Raw genomic sequence first — 15,438 nt, 5'->3', positions numbered from 1 at the left:
GCGGGGAAGCCCAGGAACGCGTGTGAGGAGCCCCGTCTGGATCCGCTGCGTCCCCGACAGCTGCTTTCCGCCTAAGTCTCTCCGCCACCACGCTCCTCCCAGCTCTGACACCTCCGAGTGGCCGTTGGCAGCTCCCGGTATGCAATACGCCGCGGGGAAGGGGAGGGTAGTCCCAAATACCCGGCTCCCGCCCTCTCCCTGGCTGAGAGACGCAGGCTGGACCTGCCCGTTGCCACGGCGACAGAGGGCGGAGCCATATTATGTAAGGCCGCGCTGCTGGAGGCGGGCTCGGAAATGGCGGGATGGGGCTAGGCCGGGCCTGCGCAGAAAGGGGGGCGGGGCTTCATTAGCTCGGGTGCCCTGTGACCGCAGTCACGTGACCAACAGGGCCGGGCGGCGTGATGGGCACCGCGTTGGACATCAAGATCAAGCGGGCCAACAAGGTGTATCACTGCGGGGTGAGTGCGGGGAGCGGCTCGAGCTGCCCCGAGGCACCCGTAGTCTCCCCGCGCCCGCCTGTTCTTTCCGGGGCCAATTAACGACCCCCTCCCCCTCCGTTAACGGCCGCAGCCCGGGCGCTGCTTCCTGCTGGCGGGGACCCAGTTCCCCGCAGGCGGCCCCGCTGTCCCTTCGGGTGTGTCTGTCACAGCCTCCTCCCCGCACACTGCTCTGAATCGGCACTGGAAAAGCAGCAGCCTTGCAGGAATCCCGGGTCAGCCCAGAGCTGCTTTGTAAAGCACCCCATGAGCAGAGCCCTCCAGGCCACCTGGCAGCGTGTGTTGCTTGGAGCCGTGATGGTCTCAGGACATGGGCAGACAAGGTTCTTTGGGGTATATCTTTTATTAGACCAGTTCAAATCTTTCCAACTGTTTGAGTTGGTTTAATGAACGATATCGGGTTGATCCAAAGAAACTTGCCTGCCTGGTTGGAGCCTGGCATCCTAGCTGAAGGCTCTGCATGGAATCAGTCCAGCTGAAGGCTCTGAATTCTGCATGGAGGGCTGCAGATCTCATTGTGCAGCTGCTCTGCACTCTGGTGAGGTGTGTGCGGTTAAGGTCAATTGAAGATAAGGGGCCACAGCATCTTTGAAAGGCACAAGGAAAAGCATTGCAACAGCCCCTCTCCCATTCCTGTCTCCTTTGCATGGGTCTTGAATTCAGTCTGCCCACAGAAATCTTCATTTTGGCTCTATAGAGAGGAGATGGACAAGTTTGAGGGAGTTCAGCAGAGGGCAGTGAAAATGGTGAGGGTGCAGGGGCATGTAACTTAAGAGGAGAGACATGGCTTATTTAGTTTGCAGAAGAGAAGACTGAGGGGATTTGATAGCAGCCTTTAACTGCCTGAAGGGGCTTCAAAGAGGATGGAGCTGGGGTATTCTTGGTGGTGGCAGATGCCAGGACTAGGAGCAATGGTCTCAAGTTGCAGCAGGGGAGATTTAGGGTGCATATTAGGAAAAACTTTCTCACTAGGTGGGTGGTGAAGCACTGGGACAAGTTGCCTAGAGAGGTGGTGGACTCTCCATCCTTGAAGGTTTTTAAGGCCTGGATTGACAAAGCTCTGACTGGGATGATCCAGCTGTGGATGGTCCTGCTGTGAGCAAGGGCTTGGACTAGATCAGACGTTCCCAACCCCCTCCGGCCATGAAGGGCTAGCTCCCGGCAGCCAACGCTTTTTTATTCTCAGTACAAAAAGGTTGGTTGCCAGTTCGCAGTGTGCCGGTGACTTCGGGACTGCACTTTGCTGGTCCTCAGTTTGCTCGTCTGCGGTCACTTCCAGTCCCTGATCTAAAAGGGTTGGGAACTCCTGGACTATATGACCTCTTGAGGTCCCTTCCAACCCTAATTTTCTATGATTTTGTGTGGAACTGTGCTTTTCATTAAGTCCCAGTTAATAAAAATAAAGTCAGTCTACAAACCCTTGTACTCAAACTAAGTGATAGTTTTGGGGGTCCTGTCTGCCTTTCATCTGCAGCCCAAGGAATGGTTTTATCCATACCTCTCCTTGGCTCTGCCTCCTCTGTGGTTCTTGCGGGCCGGATCCCACATAGCTGTACCCAGCTACTCTTGGTGCAGTGAGGGGACTAGACCCACTGCACTGGGTTCAGCTCCCACATGCCTGTGCACGTTGCTTTTCGGTTCCAGCTTGGTGTCCCATTGACACTGTCCTTAGCAGAAGAAGCTGATGGTTGTGCTTTACATTTAAAAAAAAAAAAAAGAGCCAGCAAGCTAAGTGGCGCAGTTCAGACCTGGCAACCAGTCTGAAATCACTCTTGCTTACATTAGGGATTGGTAACTTCTTGGCCCTGAGTTGGCTAAGCTCAAGCTGCCTTGCTGGTACTTCCTCTCACTGCAGGTACATGGCCCCTTTGCATGGAGAGTAAGCACTAACACAACAGAATTTTATGGGAGCTTTGTGTGGAGGTATTGGGCACCATGATGCACTTGCATGCTGCCCTGTGGCAAATCAGACCTATTTGCAGGCTGGATCCAGCCTAGGGCTATAGGTTGCCAACCCCTGGCTTACATGCTTGGGTTCATGTTTTCAAGGTCATTTTCTATAACCAGGTGACTTTGAAGTTTGAAAAACTTAAAGCCATATAATTTTGGTTCTGTGTGGGATCCTGTCTATATATGCATAAAGCTTTATAGACTTCAGTGAGTTGGGTCTTGTAGTAAATATATAAACTTGATTCAATTTATTCCTATTCCTCTGAAACATAGCGGTAACCAAATTGGGGAAAAAAAGTTTTAGAAAACATTTGGCCTCTAAAACTGTCAAACTTGAGCAAAGAGAGCTCTTCTCTTTTGAAAGCTGAGTTATAAACTCCAGAACAATGTGGCTGACATTGGAAATGCAGACAGGCTTTTAAGTATAGTGGTGCAAATAGCATCACTTTAATAATAGTTATTTTCTGTCTCTCAAGCACTCATTGTTCCATTAATGTCTTTTTTTCTCACTAGATGGATTTTAGTCACTTAATTCAATAGCATAAGGCTTGTGTCCATCCTTATTCAGCATTTTTTCCTTGATTCGCTTCAGTCCTACTTCAGAACTGAAGAATGAAACACAATATGGAGATTCCTTGTAGCTTATAAAGAAAGAATCAAATAAGATAATTTTTAAAGTAGAGGATGATGATGCTTGTATTCTGTCATTACAGAAAGAATGGTGAAAATACTTCCTTTAAAGCTACCTCTAGCACATTAACTAGACAGGAGATCTGAATGATCTGAGAACATAATGTTGAAAGAGCTATTGATTGTAGTCAGTAACACAGTAGAAATACAGTGTGACTTTTTGATAAGGATTCCCTAGGCAGTCAGACATTTTCAAACAAATCTATTTTAATTAATCATGAAACTTGCTTTTGCTGAGTAGCTTTGGCTTACATTTTTAGCAAGTCATCTGCCATCATACACCATGCTGACATGAGCCAGAATTAATTATTTGCATTTATATCACCGTTCATGCAAAAATACAGTGTCATAATTGTTACTTGTTCAAGGATCTCTGCAGTTCCCAAAGACCACAGTGGCACTCTAGCTGTTTAGCTGCCAGCAGTACTATGTAGTAGTTAAGGTGTAGAGATGATATTTAATCCAATAGAAACTGTGCAAGGGCTCTAGACAGAGAAAAGCTACTCGGTAACTAAGACCGTAGGAAACAGTTTAATGCACGTTTTTCTCAGTAGTGTCATTGACACATACAAGTAGCTAAAATAATAATCAAGGGTGGAAGTCAAATGCACAAAAAAAATAGGAAATGCCAAAATTAGGGTACTCTGCCACCTGAACTAGGTGTTCTTACACGTGTTGTATGACAGACTTGTGTCACCTAGGGATTTTGTGGCAGACCCATGTACAGAATGCCCCTGTCATAATCTGGTGTGCTAAAACATCAGACACTCACTGAGTCCCTCCTGTACCCTAAGAGACAGCAAGTGATCCTGTAGAACAAAGAATAAGTGCTCACATAATTAAGCTTCAGAGATGAAAGTAGGTGTAACAAAGCAGCAGTGTTCTGGCAGTTTCAGAGGGAAAGCCATAAAGCAGTTTTCTTCAGATGCCTAAGGGTTTGTCTGGGAAGTTATTGTGCTGTAAACTAGAATGTGGATTTACAGTGTGCTGTCTTTTGAGCTGCCTTGGTTCTGTTCTTACTTATACTGCACACACTGTGATAGCCTTCAGAACAGTTTAGAATCTGGATGGCTTAAATCTTCAGTATGTGACCAGTGCTTTGTGCTTAGAGATGCATGACAGAATCTGGTTCCTGGATTCTTTTACTGACTTTGTAAGAAGATTTGCTGTCCCACCTCTGATAGGAGCCAGGAAGTTATCAGCCTAAGGTAGGGGAAGGAAGCCTTGTTCATGTAAAGGAAGCTGTGAAGTTTAAGCTTTTTGTTAGTGGAAAATCTGAGACTCATGGGCTATGGACAGAAGTTACACACAAACAGGTATAAGTGATTGGAAACCAGTTCAAATCTGTAACACAACAAAAGTTAAATGCACATAAACCACTTTTGAAATGGCTGAAAGTGGTTTAAGATAAACCTATCTAGATTTAGATAGATAAACTACCTATCTACCTAAATCTAGATAGGTTTATCTAGATTCCCTCCAGATTCAAGTTAACTTGCAGTCCCCCAGCATCCCAGGATGCTTTGCAACCCCCCTTTTTTAAATCTAATAGTAAAAATCAGTAAAGTAGTGTAAAAATATTTAGGACTGGAAAGTAAAGATACACACATTTGGATTGGAAATAAGATACACATTTTTAAGTGGGGATGCCTCATCAGTGGAACAGCTTGCTTAGGGGTGCAATAGATTCTTTAGAACTTGGAATCTTTACATTAAGGCTGAATATCATCCTAAAAGATGTTGTACTTCAACCAGAAGTTGTGGGTGTGATGCAAGAATTTCAAGGTGAAATTGTGTTCTGTGGCATGCAAGACATCAAAGTAGATTATGATAATTGTCCTTTTTGGTCTTAATCTTTGACTTGGTCTCCAAGATTGAACAGATACCAGCAGTCACATATTTTGACCTTATCTCTGTAGTTGTGAAGGAGCATAGAGGGAGAGTTGAGGGTTTGTAATGTAGCCAAAGGTCAGAGAGCAAAGAGTGAAGAACTTGGTTTTAAAATACAGTTTGGAGCAAAAAAAACAAGTATTTTATATTGAACAGAGTTTTATATGCCCAAAATGGCTAGTGATAGATAAGCGTGAAGAAATAGGTTTAGTACTTTTGTAGACATAAACCCAGAAATTCCTGGTGAGGCTTATTTCCTACTTAAGGTTACTGATCTCTTGACCATTGTGAATTATCTTTTGGGTGAATGGGCTGGGAAAGTACTCCTTGATCTGGCTTGATGCTTGAGGATTCTGGAATAACATCCAAGAGAGTCTCTCGTGTGAATCTGGCCATGTCTAGATGAGCACGGCTGTGCAGTATGTGGGGCTGCAGACTTAGGTTTCCCCCTGAATTGCTTTGTACTGCTATGCCTAGTGTCTGCATTTCACGTTGTGGAGGAGACGACATGATCATGGAGTGTTGACTTACCAGTCAGAGTAGAGGTAAGAAGACAGAAGAAAATAAGTGCTAGCTGTTGAGACTTGGAGTTTTTCTTATGTATTACCAGCAGGAGCCAGCTTTCTTCATCAAAGTCTTGACTTTGTCTTAATGCTTCTCACCTTCTTTTTGTATCACCCAGTAGTGGGGAAGGTCAGTTTAGAGCATTTATGCAAGCAGTCTCAAATGTATGGGCCTAACTAGAGCTCTTAGAGGGCAGAAAAGCTAATTATGCAAGAGGATTTATCTGGAAAATACATGTTTGCTGCTCAACTGCAGCTCTGCCAGTGGTAATGGCGGTCTGTTGTGAAGGGAGACCCCCGCACCTACCCCTCTCCATATCATAGAGATCTGCTCTGGGATAGGTAACCACCTGTGATTCTGAAAATGTTGTTCCTTTTAACTATGTTAAACTGAACAGCTTACCAGAATGAGCATGTGGTGTGACTGTGCAGAGCACCTATGTTGTTTGCATTGAACCAATCTTGTCAGTTCAACTGACAAACGTATAATATCCTTGCAATGTGTGGGAGAGATCCACTGCTGCCACAGTGAAATGACATGAAATGACATATTTGTGTTTAACATTTGCTTGGATGTATTTAAATAATCCACTTTTTTTTAAAAATTTTTCTTAATGAGTAAGATGGTAGATCTTTAAACTTTTTCATATTACTGTAGATTTTTAGCCCCAGATCCCTTTGAGAATATGGCACGTGATTTTTGAGGCTACTGGAGTATGCCTGACATGTATTCAGTATGATTTGGTTAAAGGAATTTGAAAGGGATTGAGGTTATAAATCCTTACAAGCAAGGCAGTGTTCATTTGTGGGATAGAAGCCCTACTGCTACTCTCTCCTTGGGGATATTGCTCACCTTGTTACATTATTATAGGCAGGGAATTGGTTATGGATTTCCTTCAGATTTTTATAGCATTTAAAGATAAATGAAACACTATGTGAAGAGAAAAAAAGGAATCGGTGCTGAATGACTTAATCCTATGGCAAAAGCAACAAAGTGTGGTCATAAATGTGATGCACAAAACATGACAATAACTAGTTTAACAGCTCTACAAAAGCAAGCATTTTTGATTTTGTATGGACCACTTTTTTTCCCTTTTGAATTGAAATATAGCCACAACTTGCAATAGAAACTGGTAGAGAAAAAATTTTGGAGTCATGGTAGTGAGCCTTGTCATTACAACTTTTAAGAGAGATTCTATTTTGACTCGCCCTCTAACTTTTTAGGAAACTCCTTTTTAGCCTGAAATGTCTCCTGCTTAGTTTCAGGCCAGAGGGACTCAAAACCCATTTTTCTTGTGTGTGAAGCTGTTTGGGTGCTTGAGCTGGTGCAGGCTGCTCTTGGTACATGGCAGTTGGACTAGAAGGGTCACTGGTCTCATTCAGTCTGGCATTTCCTATGTTCTGAATTATCCTTGTTGCTTATTGTTCAATTATAGGCCCTCTCAGAAGCAGTAATTTAAAGTGGATCTCCTAATAATTAATGCCTGTTAGCAAAGTACCACAGTATTTAGGTCATTTTCTCTTTGCCCACCCCTTCATGCTTGCTGTTCCCACTAGAGCAGCACTTCTTAGTTGCTTCAGCTCCTTTTTTCTGCCTTGCTGTACTTTCATTACTTCAAACCTACCTTCTGTAATATTCTGGTGCTCTTTACCCCTGGGAAAGGCAAAAGGGCAATGACTTGCACTGGACAGCTATCATTTAATCTTTGAGTGACTACTGTATACTTGATTAGAAGATGAGATTTATTTTTTTTCCCTATTCAACATGGGGAAAATCAAGCCTCATCTTGTGTTCAAATATAACTTACCTGAGATCAGAAAATGCACATCGCCAACCAGCAGAGGGCACCCAAGCTCTCTTCAGTGTGAAGGGTTCTTGGCAGGGTCACTCCGAGCTGCTGCCGCTTGCTAGTGTGTGCCAACTTGCTTCAGCACCCTCTGGCTGGAAACCCTACATGCAGCTTGAAATGACCCAGTAGGTGCTGGTCAGGCAGCATCCCTCCAGTGTGCTAGGTTTCTGTCCAGCACATGCTGAGTTGCTCTGAGCTTCTGTCTCAGCAGTGGGTACTGGAGCAATTTGTCACACACTGGTAGCCTGGGTGGGTCTCTTTCTGTATGCCCGGTTGCTCCAGCAGCCTCCAGCTTGAGCAGCAGCTGAAAGCAATGCAGTACATGGTGGCCAAAAACCTGCATGCTGTGGAGATGGTCCCTGGTCATTGCTTGCCAGATCATTCTGAGCTGTGCACAGAGTCTGGACAAAGTTTGCTGAGTTGCTTCAATACTTGCCTGTCAGACAGCAACTAGAAGTGACCTGATCACCTCCCTGCCAGACACCTAGCATGTTATGGGGAGAGGCAGACAAGGAATGCAGCAGGTAGGGACCTTGGAGGGGCCAGGCAGCACACAGGGAGGAGAACCCTGGCTAGCACACAGCTGGGAGGGACCCCACAAGGGTTGCGAGCACTTGGGAAGGAGAGACCCCAAGAGCCAGCCAGGCATCTTGCATGCTGCAGGGACAAGGAACCCCGCACGTGGCAAGAGTCCCAATGTGTGGTGAGGCTCCAGGCAGCAATAAGGAGGGATCCAGCATGCAGTGAGACTCCTAGCAGGAACAGCAAGCAATTTAGTGCATGGCAAGGCACCCAGGAGTGGTGGCAAGAGACCTAGCAGGAGGTGAGGTACCCAGCATGTGGTTGTGAGGATCCTGGCAGCCATGACAGGGAACCGAGGATGTGCATGCTGATGAGGGATCCAGCACTAGACAAGGAACCCAGAAGCTGTGATGAGGGACCCAGCTTGAGCATGCCAGTGAGGGATCTAGCACACGGGGGGAAACAGCTTACAATGAAGCAACTGACAGCAGCAAGGCAAGTGGCAGCAAGGCACCCAGTGGAGGGGCAGGTGGGAGAGGAGCACCTGGTGGAGTAGCGGAGAAAGCAGCACATTACAGGGCCTAATCACCACTGAGTGGCCAAAATTTAAAACCATAGAAACCCATAGTAAATTCTGTGGGGTGAGCAGTGGCAGGGAAACCCTTATGACAGAACGTGTATGAAAAAGGAAGTAGCAGTATACATGTGAAGACATCAAAAGGAATGAGGTGCAGCTACAATACAAACTTGAAAATGAAAGCTATAAATTATGCTGAAAAAAAACCTAGTTGTGAGAGGGGCAGGAAGTATACTTTTAGTGATGCAAATATGTGTTGATGGAAACAAAAGGAGAATGAAAGAATGCTAAGTCCACATGGAAAACATTTAGGAGTCCAAAACAAGATCACTTTCCTGAAATTGATAAACAAGTTCTCAGTTACATTCAAGAAAATAGAAAGGAGGGAATGCCAATCACCCATGAAGAGCTTTGACTCGAGGCATTAGAAATAGTGAAAGAATTGAGTATTCCCCTTAAAAATGCCAACAAGTAGTGGATGGTATATCTGAATGATGCAGTGTAGTGGCTTAACCCTGAGACAAAGAACATCATTGGCACAAATGTTACCATCAGACTGCAGCAAAAAACATGTTGCATTCCAGCAGTACATTATTGGGCTATGCAAAACTCAAGATTACCTGCTGGGCCAGATAGGTAATGCTGATGAGACTCCGATCCATTTTGACGTGCTGAGAAATATCATCATCCAGGAGAGAGATGCAAGATCCATAATTATGAGAAATACAGGAAATAGTCGTGAATTACAGTGATGTTAGTAATATTGGCAGATGGGAGAAAATTGCCGTGCTGTGATTTTTGAAATGCAAAACTGTCAGAATAAATGTTGCCACCAGGAATAGTGGTTAGATGCCAGGAACAAGGATGGATGTCAGGTGAACTGATGAATGACTAGTTAGATGTTGTGAGGAAATGGAGGCCTAGAGCACTGCTAAAGAAAAGAGGAATATTAGTGTTAGAGTCATTCAAAAGGCATTTAACACCGGGTATGAAAGCAAAAATTCAGTCAGTTAATTGTGATCTTGTAATCCTACCTACCAGTATGACATCTCAACTCCCAAGTACTGGATGTCATAGTGAACAAGCCCTTTAAGGACCATTTATGGTGTCAGTATTCAGAATGGCTCTTGGCAGGGAACCGTGCACTTGCAGGCGGTGGAAGGATTAAGAAGCCAAGGATAGCACTGCTTTGCCAGTGGATTCTGACTTTTTGGGGAAGGGTATCTTCAGAATCTATTATTAAAATCTTCAAGAAATGCTATATATCCAATGCCATGGATAGAACTGAAGATGATATTTTGTGGGAAGAGTGTGAGAGCGAGCATGCATGTGGACATGACCAATCCTAAATTGTAGGAGTAGCACTCGCCAGGTTCTGGACAGAACCTAATGTAGGTTAAGTTAATGTGTGAATTGAAGTGAAGCTGACATTTGAATTTATGAGTTACTGGTGTTGCTATAATTTTTGTTGGTAGGTCTGTTTATAAAAATAATACCAAATTAAAATTTTTCCTGTATGGAATCTAATTACTGGGGGGTCTATCTTAAATTCATGGTCATCTTGGATTCAAGTAAATATGGTAGTTTTAAAGGGTGTCATGTGTGAAACATGATTATAGATTAGATCTTTTAAATGTAGAGTATAATTTTGCCTCTTACAAGACCTGCAAACAGTGGAGCAAAGAACACTGATCAACAGAGAGGCAAGGCCCAAGAAAATTTCTTTGCAAGTGTTTGAATAACTTTCAAGCTTGTGATCCATATGCTTTACTCGGATTATGTGGCATGTAGTTTTAGGCTCCAAGTTTAACTTTTTAAAAAATAACTTATTTTTCCAGAATACAGTTTGCCCAGATAAGACATTTTTTAAAAAGGGCAGACTTCTGTTGAGCATTACAGTCTTTGTAGTTTTTCTGTTGACTTGATAGCAGTGTAGCCAACAAACATCTTTGCTTGTCTATCAGTGATACATGTATACAAAAACCTATATTTATTTCTAGCTGTTTTTAAAAGAGGGTAAAAGCCAATATATTTCAGAAGGACTGAGGACAGAAAGGATCCTGTCAAGTATAGGAAATGTTTCAGAAGCATGAACACTGAAATGGAAGGGCATAAATTTATGGCAAAAAACCCTTGAATAGAAATCTGTAAAACGTGCTTTTACTTCAGTGAAAACATTTGGATCTTGTTTGAACAGAATAGTTGCCTATGGGTTGTCTGGAAGTAAACCTAGCCGGTAAAAAGCCAAAAAAGTATACCGAGAGTTTATTGGAATTTGTTTGTTTGTTTACGGGTTAATGTTTAAATGAGATGTTGTTTAAGAGCCTTGTAAAGGAGCAGTTCACAGGTTCCGAATAACTATATATCACTTACCGTGGTATAGCCAACAAAAAAAGAACTTTATCTTTTCTGATGCTTCTCAGAGTTCTCTGGTTGTTACAAAACCCCTAGATTTGACACTGAGGAGTAAGGGAAAGGGAAGTATTTTTCTTCTTGTGGATAACGGTTAATACTGTTGATGATTGTTTATGTATGTGCCTTGCAGGCCCTAATATGATGGTATTCTGTGTTTGGTTAAGGTGGGTTGGACAAGTGGTTCTTAACTTTTTTTTTGTACCAGGACCCATTTGTAAACATTGACGGGCAGTCTCGACCCAGTGTCCCTCACTTCCAACCTGTTGCCCTTTCCCCTAGGCCTCAGCCCTGCAGTGTGTGGGGGGAACTCTCATCCATTCTTGTGACCTGTGGGTTGAGAAACGTTGCCTTAGACCACTGTCGCCACTCCTGGTTCTCCTGTCTTCCTGGCAATACTTGTAGAATCTTTTTCTGGTGGGTTCTGCTCCCATTTTGAGTTGTAAATCTTTCTCCTTACAGGAAATTCTCCACTTAAATACCTTTACCTTTATACTGACAATTCACAACTTTGTCTTGTACCTCATGACATGTCTCCCTTCATTTTGGAGTGCTGTCTCTGAGATCTTCTAAATCACTTCATGCCTAATATGGCAGCAGGTTACCCCTGATCTTTATGTCAAACTTTTCTCTGTTCCCTCAGATTCTCTGTCTCTGTTAACAGTTATCTTCCCTAGTGCTGTGGTCCACAATCTGAGAATCTCTTGCATCTCTTTACTACCACTGGGCCCACTGTTTGTCACTTGGAGATTTTGCTGTTTTTTCCTCACCTTTGCTTTCATCCTTATCACTTTTTTCTTTTTGATTTACTGTATTGTGCTCTTTCTAAGTTCTGCTTCTGCCCTTTCCAATCTATTCCAAACATAGCTGCCAAGACCCTGACAATCATTCTGGTCACATCAACCTGCCTCCTTCTCCCTTTAATATCTTCACAGACTCTGTCTTCCTTACTGCATCATGTTCAGCCTTCTTGTAATGGCCACACTTTTACTTTGTCTCCTCTCATCTCTTTATACAGTGAGAAAACAACCTCTTTTCACTTCTCCACCAGCGACACCAGCTTTGTCCTGGTTAGCCGCTTCTTTATAATTGCTGCTTTGTGGGACGACTTTCTTGAATAAGCTTCCAAAGCCACTCCTCCACCCTCACTTCAGCAGCAGCTGCACAAAACTGACTGACCGAATCAATTGCGTACACATTTTGTTTTTGAATAGATTTCTCATTTTATGTAAAAGGAAATGTTTAAATTTTATGAGGGAGAATATTGAAACAAAGATAATGTAACTCAATCTGTGAGTCAGGATAAGGAGAAGAGAGATTTGAGCTGTGGAAGAGGGTGTCTGAGTGGGTGGAAAGTTTGAGTATTGTTAAAAAGCAAGCTTGTAAGTAAAAGACTTTTTTGTTTGCTGTTTTCCTGACCACTTACTTACACTTATGTTCTATCCTGTCTCCCTCACTTCTTCATCAGTGTTTGTCTGTTCAGGTTGTGTGCTTATCGGGGCAGGATGTCTCATGATTTGGGCGACAAGCAGCATATTGTGGGTTTCTGTATAATCTAAGCACAGTGATAGCAAAAAGAAAAATTAATTTAAACAAAGGTTTCCTTGTTGCTTTTGTCTGGTTAGGAAGTTCTTTCTGGAGTGGTGGTCATAACAAGTAAGGACACTGTCCAACACCAGGGTATCTCCTTAACAATGGAAGGAGCGGTAAATCTTCAGCTCAGTGCTAAAAGCGTTGGCATGTTTGAAGCTTTCTATAACTCCGTTAAGGTAAGAAAAGTGCAGACTGATCTTCTGAAAACAAAAAAATTGTATCTGTTTTTTAAGTTGAATCTTTCTTTAATTCAGTTTTCTGCTACTCCACTGTAGATAGGTAGTCACGTCTTCCCACTTTAGGCTGTTGCCTAGAATTCCACTGCCACTTTTTCAGATGTAGAAGAGTGTGTTAAGATTTATTTGACTTCACTTATCACCAAGTTTATTTAAAGAAAAATTAAGATGTTTAGGATATGAACCCTAGTATGCTGATACATTTGTGCTTTTTATTCCAAAGCAAGAAGAAAATAAAGAGTTTTAGGAATGGACACTTGTAAGTAAAGTGGAAGTGGAAGCTAATTGAGAAACCTATTTTTAACTTAAATCCCTCTTCCAAATGTGAGATCTGAGCAACTTAAGAACTTTTTTTTTTTTTTTTTGAGAGAAGGAGATCTCCATTAGTCAGTGCTCCTTCATGCCAGAACATCCCAAACTTGAGGAAGATTTTTGATCTCCCCTGGCTAGGTGGTCTTTAACAACCAGAGCCAAAAATATAAAGCTGCCTGTTTCAACTTTACCTTAATCTTATTCATAGACTAGAATACAATCTTCTTTATAGAATACCTTAATTTTATTTATAGAATCAAACTGACTTAAATCAAATCAAATGTAGGAACCTTCATTATACAAATGATCTTTGAACAAGAATTGGGGGGGGGGGCATTTCCTTATATTTCCATTGGGTTTTGCAGCAGTTAAAAAAAAATGGAGAAGAGTAATGTGACTAATGTAATAAAAAATAAAATATTTTGTAGCAATACTGAGCTCATTAAATTAATTTCCCTGACATTAATCTTGCTGCTTTAATGCTGTTGTCTTTTTACATAGTGTAGGGATTCTTCATGAGAATTTGCAGGCTTCCCTTGCCAAGTGCCAAATCAGAACTTGCCATTGTTTCAATGACATACTGATGCTAAATATAGGTTGCCTCTTGGAGCTCTGTTTCCTCCAAGAGCTAACAGCGCTACTGGCACATACACATGCAGATGTCTCCTGCTGCTATTGAGGTTTATGATTTTGAAAACGGAGCTTCTGCTTTTCAAAGTGCTTCGGGCCTCCTTTTTAGCTTTTTAACATAGTTAACCTACCAGTCTTATCTGCAAGACATTGCAGAATTCCTTGCTAAGAAACATTGAATAAGATAAACTTAAACTAGTTAACAGTAGTGGAGAATAATGTATACAAGTGGCTTGCACTCTGAATTTTCAGAAAGGCCGATAGAGCCACATAACGCTGTTGTTGATTTGATTCTTTTTTGTTGTTTTTAATTTATTTTAAACATCTCAATATTTGTCTTTGCAGCCCATTCAAATTATAAACAGTACCCTAGAAATGGTGAAGCCTGGAAAACTTCCCAGTGGGAAAACAGAAATTCCTTTTGAGTTTCCATTGCTTGTAAAGGGAAATAAAGTTCTGTATGAGACGTATCACGGTGTATTTGTCAATATTCAGGTAAGACGGCCTTCTTTATAGGGAAAACGTGGTGAACTTGCATTGTCTGCAGGAAATGCACTTGGAAACATCTTTAATTCTGTGGCATACAGCAAACCGTACCAGGAGAAAGTAGCTGTACCAGATGGCATCACATTTATAAGACTTTGGTCATCTTGGTTTTACCAATTTTATCTAATCGGTGAACATATACTGTAAGATTTCAGATTCATGTTACAGTTGTGCAGGTTAATTTGTTTGGTTTTTTTTAAGCTTTCTATTCATTTTTTTCCACCAGCAAGATCGTACTTGTAGTTAGTACAAACATTTTTAAACATCCATCTGTATGGTGTGTGGATGCCCTCTATGTGGCTGAACTGAGTAAAAAAGAAATCACAATCTTCTTTATTCCTAAGACAATGGGAAGAGACAGGCTCATTAAATCTTCAAGGAGTAGTAGTTTACAGATGCTGGAAAGCTGATGTAAAAAGAAGCACTTTCCAGTTCTTTTTTTGCAGCTGACATCAGTAAGAGGTGTAAAAACTGCAAGAAAAGAAAATACTAAATAAAGGTTTTTGATGAGGTGGGGGAGATATTATTTAAATGCCATAATATGTTTCTCATCCTTGAGGCTTGTCAGTGAGGCCCTAAGGGGCCACGACTCCAGGGGGAGGGGAGTCTAGGAAGAGTGGTCGCTCCTCAAGGGAGCGATCCTCAATGCATAAGCCAATTTGATTGCCTTGGAGGAAAGGCAGCAGGAGGGCACAGGAGCTCCCCTGGCTCTCCAGGGATCTAGCAGACCTCCTGAGGCTAAAAATAAAGGCCTACAAAGGATGGAGAATGGGATTCGCCTCCAAGGAAGAATATTCTGCACTGGTCCGGTCCTGCAGGGAGCAAACCAGGAGCAAAACCAGGAAAGCCAAGGCTGCAACTGAACTCCAACCTGCTTCGAGTATCAAGGACAATTAAAAGTCCTTTTTCAGATATGTGGGGAGCCGGAGGAAAAGCAGGGGCAACACTGGACCCCTGCTGAACCAGGTGCGACAACTGACGCCCAGGAAAAAGCCAACCTATTAAATGAGTACTTTGCGTCCGTCTTTCATCAGTCCCATGGGACACCCATGCCCACTACGGGACAGGCAGGTCTGGGTGAGGGAGATCCCCTGCCCTCCATTAATGCTGACCTCGTAAAGGAACACCTCAAAAGGTTGGATTACCTTCAGGTCAGCCGGCCCTGACAAT

General features: G+C 42.8%; 1 protein-coding gene across 3 annotated transcripts in view; it reads left to right on the top strand.

Moving 5' to 3' along the window:
• The first annotated feature begins 352 nt into the window (after positions 1 to 352).
• DSCR3 (DSCR3 arrestin fold containing) overlaps positions 353 to 15,438 on the top strand; it is a 48,791-nt gene continuing 33,705 nt past the window's right edge. For all 3 annotated transcript variants that reach the window (XM_019528922.1, XM_019528924.1, XM_019528921.1), the window contains exons 1-3: positions 353 to 458; positions 12,577 to 12,720; positions 14,068 to 14,217. In XM_019528922.1, coding sequence (XP_019384467.1) covers positions 402 to 458; positions 12,577 to 12,720; positions 14,068 to 14,217 — 351 coding nt within the window. In that variant the 5' untranslated portion in view covers positions 353 to 401. The remainder of the gene's footprint in view (positions 459 to 12,576; positions 12,721 to 14,067; positions 14,218 to 15,438) is intronic.

This window comes from Crocodylus porosus, unplaced genomic scaffold, assembly GCF_001723895.1.
Source record: "Crocodylus porosus isolate Cpor-Errol unplaced genomic scaffold, CroPor_comp1, whole genome shotgun sequence".
Lineage (NCBI taxonomy): Eukaryota > Metazoa > Chordata > Crocodylia > Crocodylidae > Crocodylus > Crocodylus porosus.
This window is presented reverse-complemented; position numbering and strand designations above follow the sequence as displayed.